Source organism: Oryctolagus cuniculus, chromosome 17 (assembly GCF_964237555.1).
Source record: "Oryctolagus cuniculus chromosome 17, mOryCun1.1, whole genome shotgun sequence".
In the NCBI taxonomy this organism is placed as follows: Eukaryota; Metazoa; Chordata; class Mammalia; order Lagomorpha; family Leporidae; genus Oryctolagus; species Oryctolagus cuniculus.
This window is the reverse complement of record NC_091448.1, coordinates 53,365,971-53,393,385: the sequence shown is the minus strand read 5'-3', so window position 1 is coordinate 53,393,385 and position 27,415 is coordinate 53,365,971. Positions and strand designations below refer to the sequence as shown.

Genomic DNA, 27,415 nt, shown 5'->3' with positions numbered 1-27,415 from the left:
CAAAGCAAAGCCCTGCCTTCCAGTAAAAAAGTGAAAGTTCTCAATTTAAGGAAAGAAAAAAAAAATCCCATGCTGAGGTTGCTAACATCTGTAGGCAATAGGAGATTTTGAGAGAGAGAAAGAGAGAGAGATAGCAAGCATTTCACATAACTTCAAGTACAGTATACTGTCATCATTTCTACATTACTGTCAGTAATTGTTACTCTCTTATTGAGGCTAATTTATAAGTTAAACTTCATCAAGAGATACGTCTGTACAGGAAGGAAACATAATATGTATAGGGTCCAGCACTACCCAGTTTCAAGCATCCCTGGTGGCCTTGGAACAAACTCCTCCCCAGGGGTGAGAGAGGGCTGACTGTCCTCCCCAGAGCCACCCCGAGCAGGAAATGAAGAAATCAGAAGCCCTGACAACGGAAGTGTCTTTGGCCTTGCAACTTCCAGCTTGCAACGTAGCACAACACAAGCGCCCTCAAGAAACCACAAGAGCCCCACCTCATCTCCTCATCCAGTACTCAGCTATTCAATGTCAGCTCCTTCAAAATCCCCACGGTCCTACAGAGCGTCTAGCTGAAGTGTGCAGCCCTGAGAATGTGTGAAAATCGGATGATCTCTCTTATCTTTAGGCAGAAAAGGACTGCGGGAAAAACCTAGAAAAATCTAGCCAGAGCACCTGCTGGGAGGGGACACATGCACAGTCAGCAAGTGCTGCATCCGTCAAGGAGACAAACTTCCAGAACCTTCGAGCCACACAGGAGCTGAGTTAGAAGTGGACTGGACTGGGGTGTTACTTTCTGCCTTTCGAGGCTCTCACCCCACAGATTTACTTGAACCCCTGAAAAACCACTCCTTTTAAGTAACCTGAAAGCCAGGGCTGACTTTGCGGCACAGTGGGTTCAGCCACTTGCCATGCCCACATGGTTCCAGGGCTGGCTGCTCCACTTCCGATCCAGCTCCCTGCTAATGCACCTGGGAAGCAGCAGATGATGGCCTGAGTATTAGGGCTCCTGTCACCCACATGGGAGACCCAGATGGAGCTCCTGGTTGGCTCCTGGTTTTGGCCTGGCCGTTGCAACCATTTGCAAAGTGAATCAGTAGATGGACGATCTCTCTCTCTCTCTCTTTCGCTCTCTCTGTAACTATACCTTTCGAATAAAATAAATAACTCTTTAAAAATAGAGAACCTGGAAGCCTACTCTACTCACCAAGCCATCTTCCTGCTAGGTCTGCTTTGCATGCTAGAATGCACGGCCATGTGAATTCACCTCAACCTCATGGGCAGGAGGTCAGGGGATGGCCGGGGGTGGCCTTGACCCTGGCACAGGCAGGACACATTTTCCATTCCTTGCAGCACTCCTGAACCATGAGAACACCTGCACCTCCCACGGCATCCTCCCTCAGGCTCTGAGTGGCAGCACTGCCACTGACAGAGGGGACGTGGAGCAGGGGCCCCAGCGTTGGGAGAGAAAGTCCACATTCCAGGAAGCCCTTGGCTTCAACCTCCTCTCTCCATCAGGAACTCCAAAACAACATAGACAGGGCTGAACACACACCTGGCCTCAGCTCCCTGGTGCCAGGGATGGGCAGGGAAGGCTAGAGAGGGTCCATGCATTTTGATGGGGGGAGAAAGTCATATAAATTTTAAACGTCTTTAAAGGGAAATTAAAATCTATGTGTGTGGACAAGAGAAAGGAAGACTGTGGGAATGCAATTCTGTACTCACTGCTGCATGAGGCTGGCAGCTTTGAAACAGGTCAGTGTCTGGGGCAAGACTACAGGCCCAGGCAGCTCCCTTATCGCAAGCACTATTCACAGCAGCCTTGCCATGGAATCAGTTACAGTGCGATGTAGCTTGCATGCCATCAGCCTCCCACACACACTTGCTGACCCTCCTCCACCTGCTGTGCTGTTTGCAACGCTGTGCCCTGTGGATGGTCCTTGTTTAGGCCTTTGTGCATCAAAACTGCCCTTCTGGGGCTGGTGCTGTGGCAGATCAGCTAAAGCTGCCACCTGCAGTGCCAGCATCCCATAATATGGATGCCAGTTCTAGTCCCGGCTGCTCCTCTTCCAATCCGGCTCTCTGCCTGGGAAAGCAGTAGAAGATGGCCCAAGTGCTTGGGCCCCTGTACCCACGTGGGAGCCCCAGAAGAAGCTCCTGGCTCCTGGCTTTGGATCAGCACAGCTTTGGCCGTTGGGGACAACTGGGGAGTGAATCAGTGAATGAAAGACCTCTCTCTGCCTTTGCCTCTCTGTAACTGCCTTTCAAATAAATATATCTTGAAAAAAAAAAAAATCCTGCCCTTCCACAGTGGCCAAGACACCAGTCTTTGTAACGCATCCATTCCTTGTGGCCATCTGATTACTGAAACGAGACACAGGTGAAGCACCTAGCACAGCCCCTGGCACTCCGGAGCGGGTTGTGGGCCATCTTCAGGATACAGCCCGACAACCACCACCTTGGACTGACATGTGACACTCACAGCGGCTCCCGAGACCGGCAGCCCCGCCTTCGGGCCACAGAAGGTACTGGCCGCTCTGCAAGGGTGAGACCTAAGTTCAGGGCATTTCCAAAGCCCTCGGAGCCTTCCTGTCTCCCAGCAATGCAAGGCACTACAGAAACCCAAAGTACGATTATCACTTCTGAAAGGAAGACGAAAGTTCCGGCTCACAAAACAGCCACACTCACGTATCCACCGATAAGGCCGTGTGACAAGCCAGTTCCCTGGAGAGCCATTTATTTGGACGAGGCCAGCGTGCAGAGCAGACGCTGTAGAAGCCATCAAGACAACATGCATCACAGCCCAGTGGACGTTTGAAGTGTAAACATAAAAGTCTATTAAGAAGACACTGTTAGTTTAATCCCAAGACAAAAAAAAAATTACTTAATGAAAAGCACAGCTCATGTCCAAGGAGGAAATATCTACCCCAGCTGTGAGCAGAAAATGAGGGGACTCCTTCCAGGGAACATCTGAATTCCACCCCAGTGCCTTTCCAACATTTACCCTGGACATAAGGACTCGAATACTTTTCCGAGGATCTCATTTTTCGACAGGAGGAGGGGGAGGTCAGGGAGAAGGCTGGGCAGGGAGAAAGACGAATCGAGCAGAGCCAGGAAAGGCACAGAGCCCCTCCAGGAAGAGGTGTGCTCTCCCAGGCCTGCCTCCCCGCCTCTGGGTGGGTTCGCGCCCACCAAGTGCTAACGAGGACCCCAGCACAGACCCTCCCACTGGCCAACAGAGACACACAGGATGGGCCTGAGCTGCTGACTCACGCCAGCTGCACCTAGCAGGGCCATGCCAACACCAACGCCTGGGACGTGTCATGCCCCAGCAAGCTCCCTTCTGCAGTGACAACACTTTCAGCCACTTGCTGAGTGTATCGATATGTTCTAGTCAGGCAGCGGGATGGTGAGCCCTAGGGTGGAGAGAAAGGATTCTCGAAGAGAATGCTCAGCTCTGTGCCACCGCCTGTCAGAGCGACCACAGCTCTGCAACCAAGAAAGATCTGGCATCAGCAACACTTGCGTACATTGATGACCTGCAGCCAAGTATGTGCTGAAATCCCCTCAATGGGCCAGCGTCGTGGCACAGCGGGTTAAGGCACTGTCGGCAAAGCCCAAGCACCAGTTCGAGACCCGACTGCTCTACTTCCAATCCAGCTCCCTGCTAATGTGCCTGGATGAAGTTCCAGCCTCCTGGCTTGGGCCTGACCCAGCCTCGGCCATTGCTGCCATTTGGGGAGTGAACGAGGAGATAGAAGAATGACTCTCTCTCATTGCCTTTCAAATAAAATAAAATTTAAAAAAATAATAATAAACCCTCTTCACTTGCATCCTAACTCCCACTGCTACATACGCTTCATGTTTTTAATATGTATGTTTAAGTCTTTATTTCTGTCTACTTGAAAGGCAGAGTGACAGAGAGAGACAGAAATCTTCCATATGCTGGTTCATTCCCCAAATGCCCACAACAGCCAGGGCTGATCCGGGCTGGGGCCAGGAGCCTAAGCACTTGAGCCATCATCTACTGTCTCCCAAGGTACATTAGCAGAGAGCTGGATTGGAAGAGGAAAAGCCAGGATTCAAACCAGCAGTCTGATATGAGATGGTGGGCATTGCAAGTGGCAGCTTAACCCACTGTACCATAGCACCTGCCCCCACAACTTCACATTCTAGTTTGTATAACAATGTAATAGAATATCAATATAATACAACCCAACTAGGAAACCACCTCCAGTTCTAGTAACACATTGTCCCAGTTTTATTCCTAAACATGGATACATCCATCCATTCAGCCAACTAGCCATCTTTCCTCCATCCATCCTCCCATCTATCCATCCATCCATCCATCCATCTGTTCTAGAGAGGCAGCGAGCAGACGGAATAAAACAGGGCACAGTGCTGCTGGAGTCCCGGCTCTACCACAAACTAGCGGCTCGGGGTAAACCACTTAATGTCTTCAGGCCATGTTTTCCTCATCTCTAAAATAAGGACAATAACCGCGCCTATGATTAGCGGAGTCACAATGATTAAATTAATGCGAGTGCCTGGCAGAGAATAAGCCCTCAAGGGTTAATCATCATAATGACAATAATTATTATGATTACTATACTGAGGCTATTGAAAACATTCACTCATCCACACCCATGTGGACTAGGCTCTGGACTAGACAGCAAATACTGTTAGCCCTCTGATTTTGCAGGAGTCTTTGGTGGGGCATTAGATTTCTGGTGGCAAGGCCTCCAACACAGCCTCCCTCTCTTTCTGGGAGGAGGGCGGGCCCCAGCACCAGAGCCATGTTTAAACAATTATGAGCATTCTGTTGGAGGCACTCATGACCATAGGAGGCTGGCCCCAGCTCGTGGTGTTCATCTCGCAGACGCATCTTTTGTGTGGGTTTTGGGTTACAGCTGTGCAACGCAAAGCCATAGAGTGAGTCGCAAAACGAGTTTTCGAAAGCTGGACCTGTCACAAAGCAGGCAGTGGCTCCTGCTGACATCCATTTGCACAGTAAGATTAAACAGCATGCTTCGACGGGCACTAAATACTAACACAGCTCCCACGTCAGGGGGACGCTGATTAAAAGTGACGTCAATAATTTATGAAACACAATATGGTCTTCAGATGCGCTTTTGCAAAAAAAAAAAAAAAAAAAAGGAGGGAAAGGGCCTAGCGACCCATGCTGTTAAAAATTCTTGGTGCATTTTCTCTTCAATGTCCCTTGCCCCATGCGTGGGTACTTCTTTACTCAATGCATGTAAATGCACATGTGCACAAAAGCACATGAACCCTGCTCACACACACACACACACTCACATAGGCGGAAGAAAGTATTTAGTTATTCCCTCAAGAGCTGTCGAGGCTGTAACGTTATACATACTCTTGTCTTTCATATTGTTTGCAGGATATCTTTTCCCCCAGAAGAAATCCAAAATCGCATTTCAAATGAAATTGGGCTTTTCGAAAGTTCATGTTTATTCCATACAGAACTCGAACTTGAGAGACAAGACCGAGAAGAACGCTGGACCAAAGAAAGCATCCAGGATACGTGTGTTTCTAAGTCACCCTCGGCCTTCCGAGTCAAACAATGTCAACACAGTTTTACATTTTTTGGAGGGTTTTTTTGGGGGGGGGGGGGCGGGCACAGGGGTTCACCTAGGTAAGTGTGACTTTTTTTTCCCTCTATTATAAATCACGTTTTATTATTTTATAAAGGCAAAGGCAGCATGGCACGGTAAGAATGATTCAGTTTTTAACAAGACTGGCTTTTGGAATTTAAAAATATATATACTCTTTACTGTGCCTGAGTTGTAAGTCCTCTTGGTGGCTTGACTTCATGTCAACAGTGTGAAATTCACAAGATAGGATTATGTCGGGGGGTGGGGGGGACGATGGAAGCCACTGATGGTACAAGGTTACTGTGTGAAGGATTTATTAATGCATTTTCCTAGTGCAGGGCCCTGTGCGATCTCTGAACACCTGTTACATACTAATTCATTCACATATCTCCACTGCAGGGCCTTTTCATAAAACGTTGGACCTTGCATTGTAAATCAGTCCTCCACTGTCCTTGCTGGCTTTCTCTTTTTGCAGAATGATGGAAAAATCACTAAGACTTCAATTAAGATTTTATTGAAACTTCAATCCGATGTTCCCAGTTATATCTGCAAGGTATTAGAACATCTATTCAGAAAGGAAGCTATAAATAACCTCAACATAGTTGAATGCCTTCGCTTTTCTGAGATGACTGAATAATTGGCAAGATTTAAAGATACTTAACAACTGAGAATTAAAATAACTTCAGTAAAAAAAAAAAAAAAAACAGAAAAAAATACTGTTAGCCAACCATTTGTCATGTAGATTATGTACTTATTAGGCCTAATTAAACCTTCTGAACCAGAAAAAAAAAAAAAGCTTACTAATTACATTAGTTAATATGTTGATTGCTCAATTTGGCCAAAAAACAAAACAACCAAAAAAAAAAAAAGCCAATCCAATTTGTGTGCATAGTGAGCGCTTTTGGTCAAAAGACAAAAATCCTCAACCAGAGATTATTTCAAGAGCATGACCATCTTTTGAAAAAATGCAAGTTGACTTGGCCACATGCAAAGTGACAGGGAGAGGAGAGGGCCTGGGCGTGTGAGTCTGAACAATGCCATCGCTAGGAGGAATCTTCGAGCCAGGAAAACCGTATCCCATCAATGAGTTTACTCGCCTCAATGTATTCACTGGTGTTTGTCCAATTAGACCCTGCCTGTGACGACACGAAGTCATCTTTTATACGCTCAGACAAACGAAAACTGATAGCAATACCCTGGGAAACCCTTTAAATGTCAATGAAGGGTTTTTACGCACAAAAGGGAGCAAAGAAAGGAGGACAGGGGGGGAAGAGAAGAGATGGGAAAAACCAACATCTCGGAGGGAACTGAGCAGATCAAAGAAGTCTTAGTCTCAAGACCACTCCGTCGTCGTAGTAGGGGTGTAAAGAGCCTCTCTCTCTCTCTGTCTCTCTTTCTTGGCAGACCCCTGAGAAATCTCCTGGAGCTGGGAAGCCCGGCCCGGCCCTGGAAGGCGAGGCACCAACAATCGGGTCTGCAGACGCGGCACAAGTTGGAGTGTGAAAAAATGGAGGCCCCGCCACGCAACAGGAGGCACGGGCGCCTGCGTGGGTCTCCAAGACATGTTTTCCATTCGCTCGCTCCAAAGTCTGCACCCCCAGCCATGAGGCACAAACTATTCGACAACAACATGACACAATTAATCAGAACCAGACCTCAGGACGTGTGTTTGTGAGGACCAACAAACTGTGCAGCAGTGTGCCTGGGAGCGGCAGAAGCCACTGCAGAGACCCACACTGGCGGCTCTGGGGGGCGGGGGCGAGGAGGGAAAAATCTCCCAAGTTCACAAAAGATGCACAGCCATCGGCACATCTGGGGACTCAGTATTGTCTCCCCTACAACCGGTGTGGGGTTCGCAAATGGACATCTCCCAGCAAAGGAGCAAGATGCGGTCTCACTTGCCGTCTGCATCGCTACACAGGGCAGACTTGTGCAATTCAGAATTACTCCTTCCCGCCCCCCAACCCCCCTTCTAAGCCTCATTTCTCACCCAGGCGGTATTCACCAGTGCCGGCTTTTGTCAGATTTCTCTTTCAGGAATTAAAACTCCATTAAAACGCCCAGACGCCGGGCCCTCGGTGCAATCACAACTGTTGAAACTCACCAAGCCCTGCAGCTAACAACCAACCACCGATCTGCCATACTTTTTCAGAACCCGGATTGAATTAGTTTAAAACAGTGAACTCCGCTTTGCCATCTGTAGATAACTAATTAATGGAAGTCACATCGCTTCTTTTTGCTAACGCAGACGGGCTGTTCAGAGGAGAGAGAGAAAGGCTCCCCCCACCACCACCACAATAAAAAAAAAAAAAGACAAGCGGAGGGCGCAGGGGTGGCATTCGTCGCGTCCCAAAGTGGGTCCCAGCAGCCAAGAGTTCTTTGCCACCTCCCAAGGGATTTGTGGGTGTGGGAGACGGGGAACTTCCCCCAAGCGCGCGCCCAGCTGCAGCCCCTGGGCAGGGCAGTGAATGCCGGCGTCTGGGTCCGCCACCAGGGAGCCCAGCAGCAAAAGCGCCCAGCACCCCTACCCCAGCCGCGTACGACCCCCCGCCCCGCGTTCCGCGCCGTTCCCCCACTGCTTTTCAGCTCGGCCACGGAGCACCCAGGGGTGCGAGCTACCCCGCAATCAAGCCTCCCCTCTACCCCGACCGCGGTTGGCGGGGGAGTACAGGACACCCCGCGCCGCGCGCCCTCCCCCACTGCCCCGCACCGCACCGCGCCCTTCCCGCTGCCGGCGACCCGCGCGCGCGCGCCCCACTCACCCACGCACTCGTTGGCCTCCCGGGCCGTGGCGCGCTGCCAGGGCCGGTCGTAGTGGAAGGGCTTGCAGCGGTCGCATTCCGGGCCGGCCGTGTTGTGCCGGCAGTCGCACACCAGGCCGCCGTCGCGGTCGCGCACGCAGCGGGCCGCGTGGCCGTTGCACTTGCAGCGGCCGCCCACCTGCAGGTCGGACACGGCGTAGAAGTACGAGTCGCGCGCCAGCTCCGAGTCGTCCTCGTTCTCGTCGCCGAACGTGTGCAGGCGGCTGAAGGCGACGCGGATGTCGGTGGCCGTGACCCAGTCCTGCAGCACCGGCGAGTTGTCGAAGTCGTGCGCCGAGGGCCGCCCGTCCAGCGTGCTGAAGGCGATGAGGCCGCCCGAAAGCGGCCGCATGTCGGTGTGCGAGTCGGTGCACACTGCCTCCTGTTCGTTCTGCTTGGTGATGGGCGCGCGGTGCGGCCGGTTATACATCTTGCGGCACTGCGTGGAGTAGAACTGGAAGGGCACCCACGTGCGCCCATAGTCCATGGACTTGTAGATGGCCATGGACTCGGGCCGCGGCGAGCAGAACTGCAGGCTCACGTAGGTCACCTCGAACTTCTTGCCGAGCGACAGCGTGAGCGTGACGTTGTGCGGGAACTGCAGGTAGTTCTCGGACTGCCAGCACGTCAGGTTGTGCGGGTTGTTGAGGTCGGTGAGGAAGGCGGGCGGGTGCGCCTTCTTGGGGTCGGACGCGTTGCACAGGTGACAGGAGCGCAGCCGCTCCTCGCCGCGCTCGCTCACCACGCAGTAGCGCGCCGGGGGCCGGCCACAAGTGCTGGACACGCGCACGTCCTTGCCGAAGGCCGCGTTGACAAAGTCTGGGATGCAGCGGCGCGGGTGGCCGTTCTCGTCCGAGCAGGGGTCCGGCTGCGCCGCCTGGCCCGCGAACATGCTAAGCCCGGGCCCGCCGCGCACCGCGCCCACCAAGCACGCCACCGCCGCCAGCGCCGCCAGCGCCTCCCACACTGCGCGAATCATGCCGCGTCCAGCCTGCCCCGGCCCCGCCGAGGACTCGGTCCGCCCGCCGCACGAGGCGCCTGCAGAGAGAAGGGAGCCGCGCTCAGCCAGCCTGCCCCGCAGCCCTGCAGCCCACGGCGGGGTGGCGCTCGGGGTGGGGTGGGGGCGCGGGCCAACGCTGGGTTTCTCCGGGCACCCACCTCCGGGGAGCAGACTGCCTGCCTCGCTTCCTCCTTCGCCCCCCCCCAAAAAAAAAATCTCAGAGGGAAGACAGGAGAATCTGGGGGCCTCCCAGCCCCACGCTCCCGCTTTCCCAGCCGGGCGGCGAGCCGGGGGGCAGCGGGTGAACGCTCGGCTTCCGCGCCACCGCCGCCTCCGCGCCGCCCAAGGGGCTTTGCCCGCGCCCGTCCGCTGCCAGCCCGCCTCGCGCCCCAGGTCTCGGGCGCAACGGAGCTCCGAACCCCCCCAGCCCCACACGCCTTCCTCCCGCAGGCTGGAGTTCCCTCCTCGGGTGCCCCCCCCCTTGCCCCCCTATCGCATCCCCGCCGGAGAGTCCGCCCGGAGGACTTTACCTCTGCAGAGGGCAAAAGAGAAAGAAAGTTAGGCTGGCCCGGCCGGGGAGCCCGCGCGCCGGACGGCGGAGAGCGAGTCCTGCCTCAGCGCGGGCTTGCCAGCCCCATGCCCCGCGCGGCCGCCGCTGTCCCGGCCCCGGCCGCCGCCTCTCCCTCGGCCGCGCGAGTGACGACGCGGCCGCCCGGCTCCCGCCGCTCTCCGAGTGCCGCCCTGCCCGCGCCCGGGGCGCTCACACACTCACGCTCGCTGGCGCGCACTCACACACACGCGCGCACGCCCCCGAAGGCCGCTCCGCCGCCGCCGCCGCTCGCGCAGGGAGTGGGGGGCGGAGGGGAGCGCGGGGGCGGGGGGCGGGGCGCCGGGCGGGGCGCCGGCCAATAACGTCGGCGAGCAGCCGGCCCGCTCGCCGGCCAAGTTGGAACCCCGGGAAAAAAGAGGAAAAGTTAAAGGGAACCGGCCCCGAGACGCGCGAGAGGGTGGCAACCGGGGAGCCCGAGAAGGAGCGGCAGAGACAAAGAGAAAGCGAGAGGAGCGCCCGGGGAAACCCCGCAGAGGGGGGCTGGGCCGGCGCGCACCCCGTGCGGGAGGAGGGGCGCGGGGACTGTCAGCGGAGCCCGCGGAGCCCCGCGCCCCGGGGAGCGCGCGGGGGCGGGCTGGGGAGGGGGGAGGAGAGGGGAGGGGACGGCCTCCCCTTCCCCGTCCCGGTCCCCGCCAAGCACATCTGTGTTTGTTTTCTTTGCCGCACCGAGGTCGGGCCTTCCCCTAACCCAGGCTGGTGGCCCTGGTGGCACCGCACGCGGGGCCGTGCCCCTGCGGGCACGCAGCCCCGGGCGGCGAGGAAGACGAGGGGAATGTGGCCTCTGCCTTGCTGCTGCTCCCTGGGAGAGAACCCCGGCGAAAACTCTCGGCGAGAACCCCGGGAACGCGGCTCCTCCCCGCCAGGCCGAAGCGGTGAGACGCCGCCGCAGGGCAGCCCTGGGGACTGAGCCTGAGGGACCCTGCCGGGCCTCGCGCCCGGGGGCGGCCCGACCCTTGGCGCATCCCCAGAGGCTTTATGGCACTTCCTCCCTGGCGTAGGCTAAGGGCGCCACGCACGCTACTCCGTCTCGTGGGGTCTGTGCAGGACAGGCATTCGCTCCATTTTGCAGGTGAGCTAACTGAGGCTCGGAACGGGGAAGAAGCTTGCCAGGTGTCCCGGCTACTAACCCTCCAACCCTCAAATCGAAACCGGTGCTCCTTTCTCTGCACGGGGTTTCACGGGGCGTTCCCCGGGCCAGCCAGCTTGTCCGTCTTGCCTCACTGTGTCACCTTAACAAAAGGTCCGAGGAGAGGGACGCCGCATCCATTGACCATAACGCAGTAGCAACAGCGGCAGCAACAGCCAGCGCCACCCAAGAGCTTTGGGAAAAAGTGCGCTTGGCTGAGAGTTTGGAAACGAATTTCTGCTGGTGACTTGTCCCTTTCAGTGTGTGATCCAGTACTAGACGCAGATGGAAAGCTCCAGCCCCAGGTACTGGTTCTGGCCCAGCTGCTGCCTGGCCCCCACGCTTCAGCTCCTTGAAAGTGTCTCCTTTTCCCTTATTGGAATGTTCCTAAACCCTGAGACACTAAGAAGGGGCCCCAGGGCTCTGTCTGGCCGAGCTCCGTCTCCTTGGAGGAGCGCCTTCCCGGTCTTCCCCAGCCTCCCGGAGAGCTGGCCACCCAGGCCCGCTCTTGCAGGGAGGGAGTTCACCGCAGCCCAAGGAAATAAATCCGCGTCGTGGCAGCACAGCCCGGATCCATCCCCTCCGCGGAGAGAGCGCTTCAGCTTCGCCTTTTCCCACTACACTCCCTGCCTGTTTATTTATGCCTCGCCTTGTGCCAGAGAGGATTTCAGGTGACTTACAAGGGTACTTAAAATATGGCAAAATAACATAAATTAGAAGAGAAGGGAGAGGAAATCCATGAAATGTTTAACCATTGTGGACTGTGAAGTCCCAGGAGTCCTCTGCCAGTGAGCGGAGCGACCCGCACCACGCACTTTTCTGCCTGGGCTGTGTGAACTTGCTCACGTCTGTTGATCGTTCTTGGCCTCAGTTTTCTCACCCGTATAAGGGGGACAATGATATCTACCCCGCTGGATGGTGAGTGCCAAAAGAATCAGCATGTGTCACTGCTATGGCATATAGTAAGTGTGTCTACCTGTTGTAGTTCTGTAATACCCAAGAATGTGCCCTTATGCACCAAAAGCTTGTGAAAAGTGGACACAAAGATAACTACACAGTGGTGTTAAAAACTGTGAAACCCAGGCATCGTCTTTCCATAATACACATGTTCTGTGAACTCTTTGAAGACCCTTGTATATGTATATGTAAATATCCAGAAAGCCAGTCACATAATAAGCAGATATAGAATTGTGAGTGATTGGGGTTTTTTAAAAATTATTTATTTGAAAGGAAGAGTTGTAGAGAAAGGGAGAGACAGATCTTCCATCCACTGGTTCACTCTCCCAGATGGCCACAACTCCATCTGGGTCTCCTACCTGGATGGCAGGGGCCCAGGCACTTGGGTCACCTTCTGCTGCTTTTCCAGGCACATTAGCAGGGAGCTGGATCAGAAGTGGAGCAGCCAGGACTCAATCAGGATTCCGGCATCACAGGTGGCTGCTTAACCAGCTGCGTCACAATGCCAGCCCTGGTTTTTAGTATTAAATTGCTAAAGTTACACAGAAATTTTAGATCATTTAAAAAACATATAAGTACATGGAAAGTTGTCTGTGATGGATTATAAAAAGAATAAAGCAAATTTTTAAAAAGCGCACAGTATAATCTCTTTATTTGCTGAAAAAGTATGCCTCACAAGACAACATTGTTAAAGTAAGCAGAGATGGGAATGAAACCCAGTGCACCTGCAATGCACTTTTCACAGATTTGTCCCTAAGCTCTCCCACAGCCAGAATGAAAAGGATAGACCATGTCCCTTACACAATTCCCGGCATCCAAGAGATAAAAACAGACCCCTGGCTCAAGAGAATTACAACTATTCTTGGTCCTACAATCAGACAGGAATTTCTCCTGGAGGGCCTCAAATAGGAACATAGTGTGAGGTCATGACAACACCCCTGGAACAGTGTCCGGTTTCTGGATGGCCCTCAATGTCAGCAGAGAACAGCTCCTGGCATGGAGGCTGACAGGTGCTCAGCTCGCCGCCCACCTGAGTGCAGTGTGTTCTGGAGCATCTGCGGGACTCGATGGCCAAGTGCTTTCCAAGCCTTCCTCCTGCTGTGTGTCCTGCTTTCTGTCCACACAGCTTTTTGGTGGATCTGGTCTGGCAGCAAGTTTGCAATTGCACTCCCTGGAGCCAGCTGAGCCTGGGCCAGTGGTTTTGGGGTGAGTCGAGGGAGGAGCCTTTTCCACTTTCCTTGTAGGGCTAGCTAAGCCTGTCACCTCCAGGAGCTCACGGTGGGCAGGGCAGTCTCACTCACCTTCTATCCAGGAGCTCTGGAACTTTCTGGAATACAGTATACCTTCTCTACCTCTGTTCAAAAACCAACTCATGGTCACTTGTGCAGTTGGTCTGATTCCAGCCCCACACTGCAGGCCAGATCCAGGCGCTGCCTCTTTGTATTTTAGAAACCACACCTCTGTCCGTGTGTTATCTCTTCTGGGCAAAATGTCCCCAGTTCTTTCACTGATTCCTCCAGGACCTGGTTTCCCAACCACTGTGCCGCCTCTCCCAGGGACCTCTCATTTGTCAGTGTCCCGTCCGAGAGCCTGGCTGCCTTTTGAGGGGACAAATGAAAAAAACAGATGTCCAAGTGTCACCAGAGTGCCTTGGAGCCAGGGGTTATAAATACACACCAAGGCCAGGCGGGTCAGGCTCAGAGCAGCAGGATCCACCCCCCCACCCCCACCCCCGAATCATGTTGGGTGCAAAAGCAAATCCCCAGGTGTTTCGGGAAGGAATGCCTGGGGTGGGGGTAGGGGTGGGGGTGGGGGGCAGCACCGTTCTGGGCACACAGCCTTACCTGCGAAGCCAGAGGCTTCTGGAAGAGTAGAACCTGGCGGATGCAAGACGTGGTAGGAGTAGCCAGAGGAGGAGGAGTGTGGCAGGAACCAATGGGCAAGGGAGGAAGGAGAGGTGGGAGGCACTGTCACATGCCTTAAAGGTCAAGATAAGATCTGAAAGGAGTCCTTTGGTTAAACTACAAGGAAGTCATCGGGAGACCTGGACTAGCAGTGGCAGAAGAGTGTGGGGACAGAAGCCAGACTGCCTGGGGCTGTGGAGTGAAAGGGAGGTGAGAAAGTGGAGATAGCAGGAGTGTAGACAGCTCCCAAGAAGTGTGAATCCAAGTGGCAGGGAAGGGAGAGGCGTGGCAGGAAGGTGGCAGGAAGGTGACAAGGGATGGAGGGAAGGCAGAGGTTTCTTGCTGTTGTTTACAAGATAAGGCTATTTGAACAGACCTAAAGGTCCATAGGAAGGCAGATAAAAACCACCCTTCTGAAGCTGTGGTCAGGTGGTCTTGTCTGAATTAAATAGGAGGCAACACGGCCTGCTGAGAGTGGGGGAGAGCAGAGAGCACTGGTGGTTTGCAGAGGAGACGCCTGATGTGGTCCTTAGGGGGAGGAAGACCGCGCTTGCTGGCAGAATCCAAGGTCCCATCGAGGTTGGTGACCATCGATGAGAAAGAGTGGTGGCCAACAGGGTCTCGAACACCCCCACCCGGAGCACCCCACAGTCCCTGTGTAGGCCTAGAGAGAGAGAGATTAGCCTAGAGGTGAGGGCATTTCCCAAGACGTGACACGGAGGGACAAGGGGAAGAGTGGGAGGAAAAGCCCAAGACAGGGGGACATGAAGTCAGTACAGGGAGCGAAGAGGATTTGGGGAAGGCAAGGGCTCTAGGCTGTGCTCTTCCAACACACCGTGCACTACAAAGACGTCACTGACAATGGAATTTGAAAAGATAAGCTTGTGGCCTAGTGGTTAAGACGCGGGTTAAGATGCCTGCATTCCCTATCAGTGCCGGGGTTCCATCGCTGGCTCTAGCTCCAGACTCCAGCTTTCTGCTAACACACAGCCTTGGAGGCAGCAGTGGTGGCTCAAGTAGTCGGGTCACTGCCAGCCATGTAGTAGTACACGCTACCCATGTAATAGACCTGGATTGAGTTCCTGGCTCCTGGCTTTGGCACAACCTGGTCTTGGGTGTTGCAGGGTTTCAGAAAGTAAACCAGCTGATGAGGGGCCAGTGCTGTGGCACAGCAGGTTAAAACCCTGGCCTGCAGCACCAGCATCCCACATGGGCACCAGTTCTAGTCCCAGATGCTCCATTTATGATCCAGCTCCCTGCTAGTGTGCTTGGGAAAGCAGTGGCAGATGGCTCAAGTCCTTGGGCCCCTGCACCCACGTGGGAGACAAGGAAGAAGATCCTGGCTCCTGGCGTTGGATCAGCCCAGCTCCAGCCATTGAGGCCATTTCGGGAGTGAACCAGCAGATGGAAGACCTCTCTCTGCCTCTGCTTCTGCCTCTCTGTAACTCTGCCTTTCAAATAAACAGATAAATCTTTAAAAAATTTAGTAACATTTCAACCGAGTTGTCCCTGATTTGGACAATGCCAGCAGAAGAGCATTCCCATTATCACAGAAAATTCCACTGGGTCTAGAGAATTCCTGGTCTAGAAGACTCTGGAAGATAGAAGAATGCGGTGAGGGATCACCGAGCTTTCCAAACTGATGTCTGGAAGGAGGATTCCAGAGGCGGAACGGCTCTGGGGGATGCTGACACGTCTGGTCCCTCTGAAGACAAGGGAGGGCAGGAAGGTGACTGGAGACTCAGAGGCCAAAAGGCTGGATCGGACTGTCCAGCTCAGGACCAGAGATGAAGGCTGAACCAGGACAGGGAGGCGAGACGGCCAAGGTGGAGCAGCCCTGTGATGCTCGCCTTGCAGAGGCAGGGTTGTTGCCGGCTCTGCTTCCGGGAGGAGCCTGGGGAATGGAGGACACAGCTCTCCACCGCCCAGCATTGGGTAGGTGTCAGGGTGGGGGAGGAACAGCCTCGCTGAAGAGGGCTGGGGCGAGGGCCCTGGGCAGGGCCATGCTGTGGGGAGCACTCAGTGAGCAGATGAGGATGCAGGGGAGGGTGTCCCCCACGGAGCCGCCCAGGCTAACTGGGGAGAGAGCGAGGGCTCAGGAGAAACGAGCTGGCCAGTGTGGCTGACATCAAGGGACTGACCCAAGGATTTATTTCTTTATAAAGATTCATTCATTTATTTGAGAGGCAGAGAGAGAGGAGAGAGGAGAGAGGAGAGAGGAGAGAGAGAGAGAGAGAGAGAGAGAGAGAGAGAGAGAGAAAGTGTCTTCCATCTGCTAGTTCACTCCCCGGGTGGCCGCAATGACCGGAGTTGGCCAATCCGAAGCGAGGAGCCAGGAACTTCTTCCAGGTCTCCCACGTAGGTGCAGGGGCCCAAGCACTTGGGCCATCTTCCACTGCTTTCCCAGGCCATAGCAGAGAGCTGGATCAGAAGTGGAGGCTGGTGCCGCGGCTCACTAGGCTAATCCTCTGCCTGCGGCGCTGGCATTCCAGGTTCTAGTACTGGTTGGGGCGCTGGATTCTGTCCCGGTTGCCCCTCTTCCAGTCCAGCTCTCTGCTGTGGCCTGGGAGTGCAGTGGAGGATGGCCCAAGTCCTTGGGCCCTTCACCCGCATGGGAGACCAGGAGAAGCACCTGGCTCCTGGCTTCGGATCAGTGCAGTGCGCCGGCCATAGCGACCATTTGGGGGGTGAACCAATGGAAGGAAGACCTTTCTCTCTGTCTCTCTCTCTCTCTCACTAACTTTACCTGTTCACAAAAAAAAAAGGAGAAGTGGAGCATACAGGATGCTGGCGTTGGAGGTGGTGGCTCTACCACTACGCCGCAGCACCAGCCCCTATGGATAGTATTGTCATACTATGCATTTTCCATGAACTCTTTGAAGTCCCATCAATGCTTACTGTGTCCCAAGCCCCTTTACAAGCACTTTCACCACCACTAGCTCCTCATCTGCCTAATGACCTAAAGTAGGAATGGTCTCCCCTCCAATTTCTAGGAGGAAGCTTAGAGAGAGGTCATCCACTCAGTCACATCTTGGCTCAGGAGAGGAGCAGGGGTGGAACCAAAACCGTCCAGTGCCAGAAAGTGGAGCTCTTAGCACCGCCCCTGGGCAGAGTGGGCCTGGCTGAGTCGCAGCCGCCCCGGGAGGAGGGTCTACCAGAAGTACGAGCTGTGAGGATAGAAGAGATGATTCCACTCCCAGGATTCCTGACCTAGACTGGACACTGCAGCCAGAGGTCGCCAGGGACATCTGTCCTTTGCAGAGGGCCAGTCATGACCTGGGCGGATTGTGTTTCCTCTGGAAATGCAAAGAACTTGACCTCGACAAGTGTAGCTTCTGCCCCACCACGTCTTAGTGGTGTGACCGTAAGTTGCTTTCTGAGTGACATGGGGACAAGGGCACTCATCTTAGAGGCTTCTGATGGTGACTGACAAGGAGGATCAGAAAGGGAAGCAGCTGGCTCAGGAGAGATCCTCATTACATGAGGGACTTCAGAAAGTGTGGGAGGGGCGGGCGTGGTGGTGTAGCAGGTGTCTCTACCCTTCTCTTCATTGTATCTTTCCTCCCTGTTGCCTTGGGTTTGAATTTCATGTTGCTGGATTTAAATTATTTAAATTATTATTTTTTTTACTTTATTTGAAAGTCAGGGAGACAGACAAGGAGATCTTCCATCTGCTGCTTCACTTCCCAAATGCCCGCAACAGCCAAGACTAGACCAGGCTGAAGAAGGGAACTCAGGCTGGGTCTCCCATGTGGGTGGCAGGGACTCAGGTGCTTGAGCCATCCCTGCTACCTCCCAGGGTGCACTGAGCAGGAAGCTGGAATCAGAAGCAGAGCCAGGACTTGAACCCAGGCACTCAGATATGGGATGCAGGCATCCGTCCCCAGCGGTGACTTCGCCACTGCACCAAATGTCCACCCCTGAAATACTCCTATAAAACAAAAGGTTATCAGTTAAGAATGGAAAATCGTTCTTTTAGGACTTCAATCCATGGTGTTCCTTGAAGAGGGTTTTTCCACAGAAGTGCTCTTGGCGTTTGGGGTAGAAATAGTCTTCCCTGGGCAGGGCAGTCCTGCCTACCACAGAGCAGGCTGCTACCCCAACCTCTGCCCCAAATGCCTGCAAGTTCCAGACCCACCTTCCATCCCTGGGCTTATGACAATCAAAAAAGTGAGTCGTGGAGGTGGCATTTGGGGAAGCAGTGAGGACAGCCCTTGGAACACCAGCATCCCATATGGTAGTGGTTCGAGTCCTGGCTGCTCCACTTCCAATGCAGCTTCCTGCCAGTGCATTCCCTGGGAGGCTACAGGTGCTGGCCCACATATGTAGGCTTCTGTCATACACAAGAGAGACCCAGATCAAGTTCCAAGCTCCTGGCTTTGGCCTGGCCCAGGCCCAGCTGTTGTAGGCCTTTAAGGAGTGAACCAATGAGTGGTAGATCTGTGTGTGTGTGTGTGTCTGTGCTTCGAATAAATATATTTTTATAAGTTATACATTAAAAAAAAGATGCCTCCCATTTATAAATTCCCCTAAGAGCCACTTTCCACTCCCATTCTGATCTTGACATTTAGCTCAATGTGCTACTAGGCAAAAATAAATAAACAAACAAACAAATAAAAGGGGGGAGCTAAATAATTCTCAGGAAGATATTTAGAAATAAAACAGGAGTCTTGGTATGACTTAAATGTGGTTAGTCCCCCTCACCAAAAACTCATGTCAAAATTTGGTTGCCAACATAGCTGGGTTGGGTGGTGGGGTCTGTAAGAGGGGTCACGTCATTTCCAGGAGAATGGGTTCCTCACCATGGGAACAGGTTGCTATGCAGCCTTTGCCCCCTCCCTGTCTTCCACACAAGCCCCCTTTCTCTTTCCCCAGAAGCTGAGAAGATGCCAACACCTTGCTCTTGGACCTCTGGGACCCTGAGCCAAAGTAAGCCTCTCTCTCTCATTCTTTAAACAAATCGCAGGCTAAGCTCTTCTGTTCTAGCAGCAGGCAATGGACTAAAACAATACACTGAGGACCTTCTGTAACGTTCTCATCCTCCCATCTCAAGATGTACGTGGAGGCCGGCACTGTGGCATAGCAGGTAAAGCTGCCGCCTACAGTGCCAGCATCCCATATGCGCGCTGGTTTGAGTCCCGGCTGTTCCACTTCCAATCCAGCTCTCTGCTGTGGCCTGGGAAAGCAGTAGAAGACGGCCTAAGTCCTTGGGCCCCTGCACCTGTGTGGGAGACCTGGAAGAAGCTCCTGGCTCCTGGCTTCAGATCAGCGCAGCTCCTGCTGTCGTGGTCATTTGGGGGCGTGAACCAGTGGATGGAAGATCTCTCTCTCTGCCTCTACCTCTCTCTCGCTCTCTCTCTCTCTGCCTCTCTGTAACTCTGCCTTTCAAATAAATAAGTAAATATTTTTTAAAAAAAGGTATAGGTGAAGATGAAGATGATCCAGGCAGGCAAAAGTAACTCCCTCGTGGCACGCCTGGAACACACATGAAGCAGAGGGAACAGAAAGCGGCGGGAGGGGAGGTGGATTGTCAGCAGGCACACGGGGCAGAGCTGCCTTGGACACATTCTGCAGAGCAGAAGTGAATGACAGCAGGAAGGAAGCTCAAAGGACATAAGTATTGTGTTGAGGGAGAGGGAACAGCAGGCAAAGACACAGAGCTTATCCTGTACAGAACAGGAAAAAGGACAACGGGGTGGGACTTGGTGAGTGACAGGAGGCTGCAGAGGCAGGATCAGAGAGGGAGGCAGCAGCTGGGCAGCAGTAGGGCCTTGCAGACTGTGACGACGCATTTGAACTTGGCAAGATCCGCCCTGCGGACGGACATCAAGGCCTCAGTTGCTAGCATTTTCCGTTATCTCTTAAGATCAGCTGGTCTCTTAAAAAACATGAGCTTCTTGAGGGTGGACTTGGTCTTTTCCCTCCAAATTGTCAGGGTTTCCCAGTCCACCTGGCACAAGAGAGGGGCACGTTGCAAACTAATCTAGACTGCAGAATTACAGACAACAGAAGGTAGTGACCAGCTGGGATAGGCTGGGAAATGCCTCTTAAAAGATACCCACATCCTAATCCCTGAAGCCAGTGAATGTGACCTTATATGGCAAAAAAGGATCTTTGCAGATGTGACGAAGCTCAAGGTCTCCAGGCAAGGAGGCCATTATGGATGATTGGTGTGGACCCTAAATGCGATCCCAAGTGCCCTTCTGAGAGAGGGGCAGAGGAAGATCTCACAAGCAGGCAGAGGGTGAGGCCGCTTGAAACCAGACACAGGGATCCAAATGTTGCAGCCCTCAGCCAAGAACCACCAGCTACTACTGGACGCTGGAGTAAGCCAGCATCAGACATCATTTGGGGGAAGCACAGCCCTGCAGATTTCAGGCCACTGATCTTGAACAATGGGAGAAGCCAGCAGGTAGGTGTGGATCTGTGATTACAGCCACAGGAACCTATACACCAGCAAATGCCAGGGTCCTGCTTAAAAGACAATTTTGGGGGACCGGTGTGTGTTGTGGTGCAATGGGTTAAGCCGCCACCTCAGGCGACACCCACATCCCATATGAGCACCAGTTCAAGTCCCAGCTGCTCTACTTCCCATCCAGCTCCTTGCTAATGCTTCTGGGGAAGCAGAAGATGATGGCCCAAGTACTTGAGCTCTTGCCACCCACAGAGGAGACCCAGATGAAACTCCTGGCTTTGGCCAGGTCCAGCACTGGTCATACAGCCATCTGGGGAATAAGCCAGTGGATGAAAGATGTCTCTGTATTCCCACCTCTCTTTCTCTCTCTCTCTTTCTCTGTCTCTCTGTAGCTCTGCCTTTCAAATAAATGTCTTTTTTTTTTTTTTGTAAAAGGCAAGTTTGGGGGGCGGACATGGTGGCATAGCAGGTAAAGCTACCACCTGCGACACCGACATCCCATACAGACACCAGTTTGTCTCAGCTGCTCCACTTCTGATCCAGCTCCCTGTTAATGCACTTGGGAAAAGTAGCAGAGGATGGCCCAAGTGCTTGGGCCCCTGCACCCACAAGGGAGACCTGAAAGAAGCTCCTGGCTCCTGGCTTTGGCCTCTCCCAGTGCTGGCCATGTGGGAAGTGAACCAGTGGATGGAAGACTTTCTCTCTCTAACTGTGCCTTTCAAGTAAATTAATCTTTAAAAAAAAAAAAAAAGGCCAGTTTTGGGGTCCCTGGAAGGACACTTGGGTCTTGCCATGTTCCCTGAAGTCTGGTTTTGGGTCCTCTTCCCACATCCTCTGCATCCCACCACGTGAGCCCAGAGCCTCCACTGGAAGCTTGCCAAGTGCTTGCTGTAGGTGGCAAAGTGCTATCAGCCCCTTTCTGGGGACCAAAGCTACAGCATCCTTTCCAGCCTACAACATGGCCTGCAGCTAAGTAAGTCATCGCCAGGGGCTGTCACCGGCATCCTGGGAGGGCTGTAGCCACCATCTCAGGGGACCACCAGGAGCTCTTCACTTAGGAGTGTTGATCAGCGCAGGTCTAGAGCTTTCTGCTCTTCCAGGGCAGCTGAGAGCCACAGTTTATGATCCCTGATGGGAGAGAACTGCTGGGTGAGGAACATTAAGAAGGTCTGATGGTCGAATCTTCCCCAGCCACCAGCCAGGGATGCAAGACAGGTTCTGCAGCCACCAGGAATTCCCAAGGACATCACCCTGTAGGAGCCCAGCGGAGCTAGGGCAGGACAGGAGCAGTCCTTCAAAAAGTTCTCATCCGAAGCCCTCAACTCCCAGATTACAGGTGAGGAAGCTGGGGCTCAGAGAGGCCAAACAAACTGTCCAGGAACCAAGGATCCCAAAGGTGGATGTAGGCTGTGGGTCACCCACTGAGCCACACCCAGGGGACACCTGCCACACTCGATTCTGCTAACTCGATTCTGCTGGGAAAAAAACAAAGTCACGCTTTTGATGGAAGAATGTTTTTCATGAAAAATGATTACATAAAAAGTCCACGCTTGAAGGGGTAAGCTTCTGTTAACTGCAAAATTCAATTATGTGGAACAGCTTATTTTCCCCAAACGTCAGTAAAATGAGGCATTACTGGTTTATCCATCACACCAGGAGGAAATTTCGAGGACTTAATTCCAAGAGGTGGCACAGGATGAAAACAGACATGGGTCGGTGATCCCAAGCACATTGGCTAAGCGCATGGATTACCCAATCGTAATAAGGTGTCAAAGGAAACAGGGGAGGAGGGCGTGACGTCAGGCAGAAGCACTGCTATGCCAGCCCTTGGAACGAGGCTGGAAACCACACACACAGCCGATGGACACGACCAAGCCCAGGGAGCCACTGGCCGAGCACCTGGCTTATGGGGCCTCCCAGGGAATGCTGGATTTCCTTCCTAAGCCTTGTTTGGGTGGTCAGCAGGGCGGTGCAGGACCTGGATTATGTTCTAATTGTTCAGTCTTTCCCCTTAACATCTCTGTGATGTTGCACAAGTGCCATCAACTTCCTCTTCTGAAAAAGCAATCTTTCTTTTGCCCCTCTCTCCTCCCTCCCTCCCTCCCTCCCTCCCTTCCTAGGATAGCAGGAGTGCTGAGAAAAAATCATCAGCGAAAGACCATAGAGAACCCACAACCCTACACCATTTTTTATCAAATTGTGTAGCTAACACAGCTGACCCAGTGCTACACAAGGACATCAGAAGCCGACACAGGCTGAGCAGCTGCCCGTGGCAAGCGGAGATGATGAAGGGGAGTGGTGGTGGACTTTGGTGTCAATGAGCATCAATCCCGTATTATGAATAAATCATTCATCCTGAATAACACAAGGAGTCTGCATCAGAAACCTCACTAAGCAGTGTGTGTTTCGGCTGAGGGCCAGGTCCATCCCTCCCCAGTGGAGTCTCATGATCACAGCCACCATCATCATGGTCAACTTGTCACTTTCCCCACTGTCAGGCCTGGTGCTGGGGACTGGAGTGGAGGCACCCGTGGTGGTGGAGAGGCAGAACGAGGTTGTGAGCAGTCTGTTTTCTTGGGGATGACAGTGCATGTGTGTGTGGGGGGGTGAATTTTGCCAGATGCATCCCCCGAGTGGCCATGACATCCTTCTTGTCACTGCTGTGTCCCAACACCTCGCACAGAGCATGGCACATGTTGTAGGCACTAGAAAAACTATTAGCTAAGTGGCCACAGAAGGGCCAGGCAAGGCCTATGTTCAAAAGCAGCATGAGTTTCTTGTGTCCAGGAGCACGTGTGGCCTTGAGGTTGGTGATCTGACTTGGGGCTGCAGCCGGAAGCTATGGTTTTCCACCAGTTCCTCACCCACAGGAAAGAAGACGCACGTTGCAAGCTATGCCGGCCTCGCCCTAGAACCGGGATGACCCTTGACCTTGACCTCACCTGCCATGTACACACACACACACCCATCTGGGCAGCAGAGCGGAAGCCAAGGACCCTCCCTGCCCCCGGCGCCCCCGCCCAGCATCCTGAGGACTCAGAAGAGATGGCTGCCTCCTGCCCACACCCCTTCCATGAAGATCTGATTTTCTCATCATCTGGATAGTCTCAGCGACTCGCAGCAGAGGATGAACCAAGCTGACCTTCCTGGAGGTTTGTTTAAAGCAGAACAATGTTTGTCTTGTCCAAACACTATGAATTACTCCAGAGGATCCTGCCCAGTTTTACAATCCGCAGCTACAAACGGCTTACATAAATAGGGATTCATCCCGCCCCTACCCCCTCCCACCCCAGTTCCCAGCTTCTCCTCCCCCATCCGCTTTTTCCCCTTCCTCCAGGCTTTCTCTGCACCTCCCCCCCCCTTCTCTCCAGCCCCAGGGTGGTGAAGGCGCAGGTGCCAGGTATCCTAGGTCCCAGCACGCACCAGGGTCATTGCAAGCACAGGTTGCCGGAGGACTGGCTGTTCTGTCCCTGGCATAGGCGAGCAGGTTTGCTTTGCTAAGGAGGGCCTCTGAGCCCATTTGTGCCATCTGTGCTGGGGCCTGTGGTGTCCAGCTGTGAAAGCACATTGGTGAGAACAAGCCCCTGGGTTGGGCCCCTGCAGGCCATTGCTAATCTGGCTAAGTGCTCAGCTCTCACACCTGCTGCTCCCTGCCCCCCACAAGCTGCACATCTTAAGGGGTCTCCAGCTAATGTCTCCAAGTTGATGTAACCCACCTCGGCCTCTAGCCCAGAGAGGACACAGTAAATATGGCTCTGCTGTTCAGATCCATGCCCCAGAGTGTGAGCAGGCCCCATGGCCAAGAGTCCAATTTGGGTTGTGTCTCCCTAAAGATGGTTCCTGTGCCACCTGCATCAGCACCCTCAGGGGAGCCTGCTCAAGGTGCAGCCTTCCTGGGGACGGGGCCCAGGTGTCTGACGCTCAGACTGTGAGGGTCACTGCACACCCTGGCTCAAGGCCCCCTGTGCAGCTGGGTGACAGCCGCGAGTCCATGAATCACCATCTCCACCGCGGCTCAGCATCTCAGCGCTACCATCAGCTCAACGGCTCTGGACTCTTTGAAAGGCTGCTGCAGGCTCTCAGAAAGTGTGGCTTCCCAGCTGGCAATGTGGCGCGGTGGGAAAAGCCGCAAACTACAGTGCCGGCATCTCATAGCCAAGCGCTGGTTTCAGTCCAGGCTGCTCCACTTCCGGTCCAGCTCCCTGGGAAAGCAGTGGAAGATGGCCTGAATGCATGGGCCCCTGCCACCCTCATGGGAGACCTTGATGGAGTTGCAGACTCCTGGCTTTGGCCTGACCTAGCTGTAGCCTGTTGAGGCCATCTGGGAAGTGAACCAGGGGATGGAAGCGCTCTCTCTCTCTGCTCTCTTTTGTGACTTTGTCTTTCAAATAAATAAAAATAAATTAAAAAAAAAAAAAGTGTGGCTTCAAGGAGGGCTGGACACAGAACTCCTGAGCAGCAAGGGGGAAGGGAAAAGAGATCCAGAGAGAAAATGTGGGAGTCAGGCAGGCGCCAAGGAGCCATGCCAGGGAACTGGGGCAAGGGCCAGGACTCCTTCCACTGAGGGCCCTGGCACCTGGGGCCACGTGTGATCTCCTTGCATCCTTGTTTTGTGAATGAGGAATCCAGGTCTCAGAAGAGAGGAGGGACTTGTCCTCAGAAGCTAGGTGAGTGGCGTGGGAGGCCCCCTCCCGACACCCTGTGCGCTGCCCTTGCAGCCCACGCCGTCCAACAGAGCCAAGCTTGGGCTATAGAACCACAGACTGCCCGCTCTCTGCCCTCAACGGGAGGGTCCTCCCGGGGCGCAAGGTCCCAGGGCCAAATCTGGCCACACGCGGCACCCCGACGCCAGGGAAACCGACAGCCCGGGGTTTCCAGCTGAATGGAGCCAAGCCAGCCATCGCGCGGTCGGGGGATGGGGGGTGGGTGGGGCGCTTGTGGCTGCGTGGTCCGAGGAGTGAAGGCAGGTACCCTCGGTCCGGCTCCAGCGGAGGGCAGCGGGAGCTACCCCGGAGAGGCCCCAGGGTTCAGACCCACCCCCCCGCTGCCGCCCAGCCTCTGTCGCCCCCCTCAGCTGCTGTCCCCCAGACAGGTCCCAGGGCCCAGATAGGGGTGTCACATACGGAGCTGCGAAAGGCACCGCGTCACCTCGCGGGCCCCCAGGGTGTCCAGGAGCCGGAAATGGAAGAGTCCGACGCAGGTCGGGACTGCATCAGTGGGGCCCGGTGGCTCCGATCTGCGCTCGGGCGTGAATTCCCTTCGCAGCCTGCTGCGCGACCTCGAGCGCGCCACGCACGACTCCTGGCCTTTTTTTTTTTTTTTTTTTTTTTTTTTTTTTGCAAACTGCCGGGCTGCGGACTGCAGCCCCAGCTCCACCATGGCGCGCTCCCTGGCCCGAGCCCCAACTCCACCGTCGGAGCGGAGCCCGAGGCCCGCGGGTCTGCGGCGCAGGCCGGGGCCGTATGGAAATGGCCCGAGGAGCCGGCGGGCGCGGCGGCGATTTATTCCGGGAGTGACAGCCCCTTTGAGCGCTCGGCGAATGGCATTTTCCGTCTGTGAAAGCCTTTCTTCCCACCTCTGTTGAGATTAGCCAGCGGGATGAATGCGCCATTATCCAGCCCGCTGACCATTCTGAAACGCCAAATTAATTACTAAGCACTGAATCAGGCGCCGGGGCCGGGGCACGGCGAGCTGTGAAAATAGCGAGCGCCTGAAGATGCGGAATGCTAGGGGCGCGGGCGCGGGCGCAGACGCGGACGCGGACGCGGGCGCGGCGGGGCCGGGGCGGGCTTGGCCGGCCGCCTGGCGCAACCTGCCAGCTTGACCCACAGCGATCGCCGGGCCAGGGGGCGGCGAGGGACCCCGCAGGCAGGAAGGCGCAGGGCCAGGGGTCGCGGCCGGCAGCAGCCCGGGGCTCGCCGGGGCTGTGGGGCCGCAGCGCGCGCCAAGCGCTCCTGGGCGCCGGACTGGGGTCCCGGCGTGCGCACCGCGCGCCACACCCCGGTGCCGGGCTCCGAGGCACCGCCGGGCAGACAGCCCCGTAGACGGTCCCAGCGCCGCGCGGCCACCCGCGCTGTCTCCGCGTAGGCTCTGCCCCTGCTCCAGCAGCCCCCAAGCCTTCCAACAACTTGGGCGCCGCCCTTCGAGCGCAGCCCTGGATCGGAGCTTCCCCAGCGTGGGGCAGCCGCGGGACGCCCCCACCGCGGGCGGCGACTCGGGTTCCGCGGGTGGCACTTACCTCCCCGAGGCGCCGGACGGCGGAGGGAGCAGAGCTGTGGGGCTGTTGCGGCCGGAGCGCGCGGGGCGCGGGGGAGCGCGCGCCTCGGAAACTTCCCCGAGACTCCGCCAGGTGGTGTCAGGCCCGCCGCGACCCCGCTTCCCCCGAGTGCGGCGGACACCGCCACAGCGGCCTCACGCTAGCCTGTCGCGCCGGCTCCAACCAGGTGGAACCAGAAACACAGGAGCACGGGACGTACGGATACCCGGGGCGGGGGGAAGCCACCCACCCCGCCCGCCCCAGCTTTGGCCAGGCCTGCAGCTGGGAGGGATTTTTTGGCTGCGATGGGAGGTGGGGGGCGGTGTAGAGGATTGGGCTGCAGGTCTAGTCCTGGGACCTCATGTCCTCCCGCAGCGGACGCCTGAGAACAAGACTCAAGTCCACGCCACTGCTCCGTGGTCGCCACCTGCCCCTGCCCCGAGAACCACGACAAAACAAACCAAACCAGACCGGAGAGATGGAGAAGTGACAGCGCGCACCGCGAGGGAAGTGCGTCATTCGCACTCCTGAAACTCAGAAAAGCTAAGGAGCACCCCAGGGAAGCCTGCGACGGCTAGCAGGGGCGAGCGAGCGGAGCGCGGGCCTCTGCCCCCCACCCCCGGCCCCCTCCGCGCTCTGGGTCCCGCGCAGGGCTCCGGGCTGCCGCGGGGCGCAGGCTCGCGAGCGGGAAGCGGGATTCCAGCTCCGGGCCGTTACTAAAATGTTACACG

At 55.2% G+C, this 27,415-nt stretch overlaps 1 protein-coding gene across 3 annotated transcripts in view; it reads right to left on the bottom strand.

Moving 5' to 3' along the window:
* Positions 1–26,810, bottom strand: part of NTN1 (netrin 1) — a 211,441-nt gene extending 184,631 nt beyond the window's left edge. The window contains exons 1-2 of one of the 3 annotated variants that reach the window (XM_051825185.2): positions 26,667–26,810; positions 8,378–9,454 (exon numbers count right to left, since the gene is read on the bottom strand). In XM_051825185.2, the coding sequence (XP_051681145.1) occupies positions 8,378–9,395 (1,018 nt within the window). In that variant the 5' untranslated portion in view covers positions 9,396–9,454; positions 26,667–26,810. Of the gene's footprint in view, positions 1–8,377; positions 9,455–9,946; positions 10,289–26,666 lie in introns of those variants that run through there. The other 2 variants (XM_051825184.2, XM_051825183.2) reach the window with 2 other exon arrangements.
* Between the last annotated feature and the right edge of the window lie 605 nt (positions 26,811–27,415).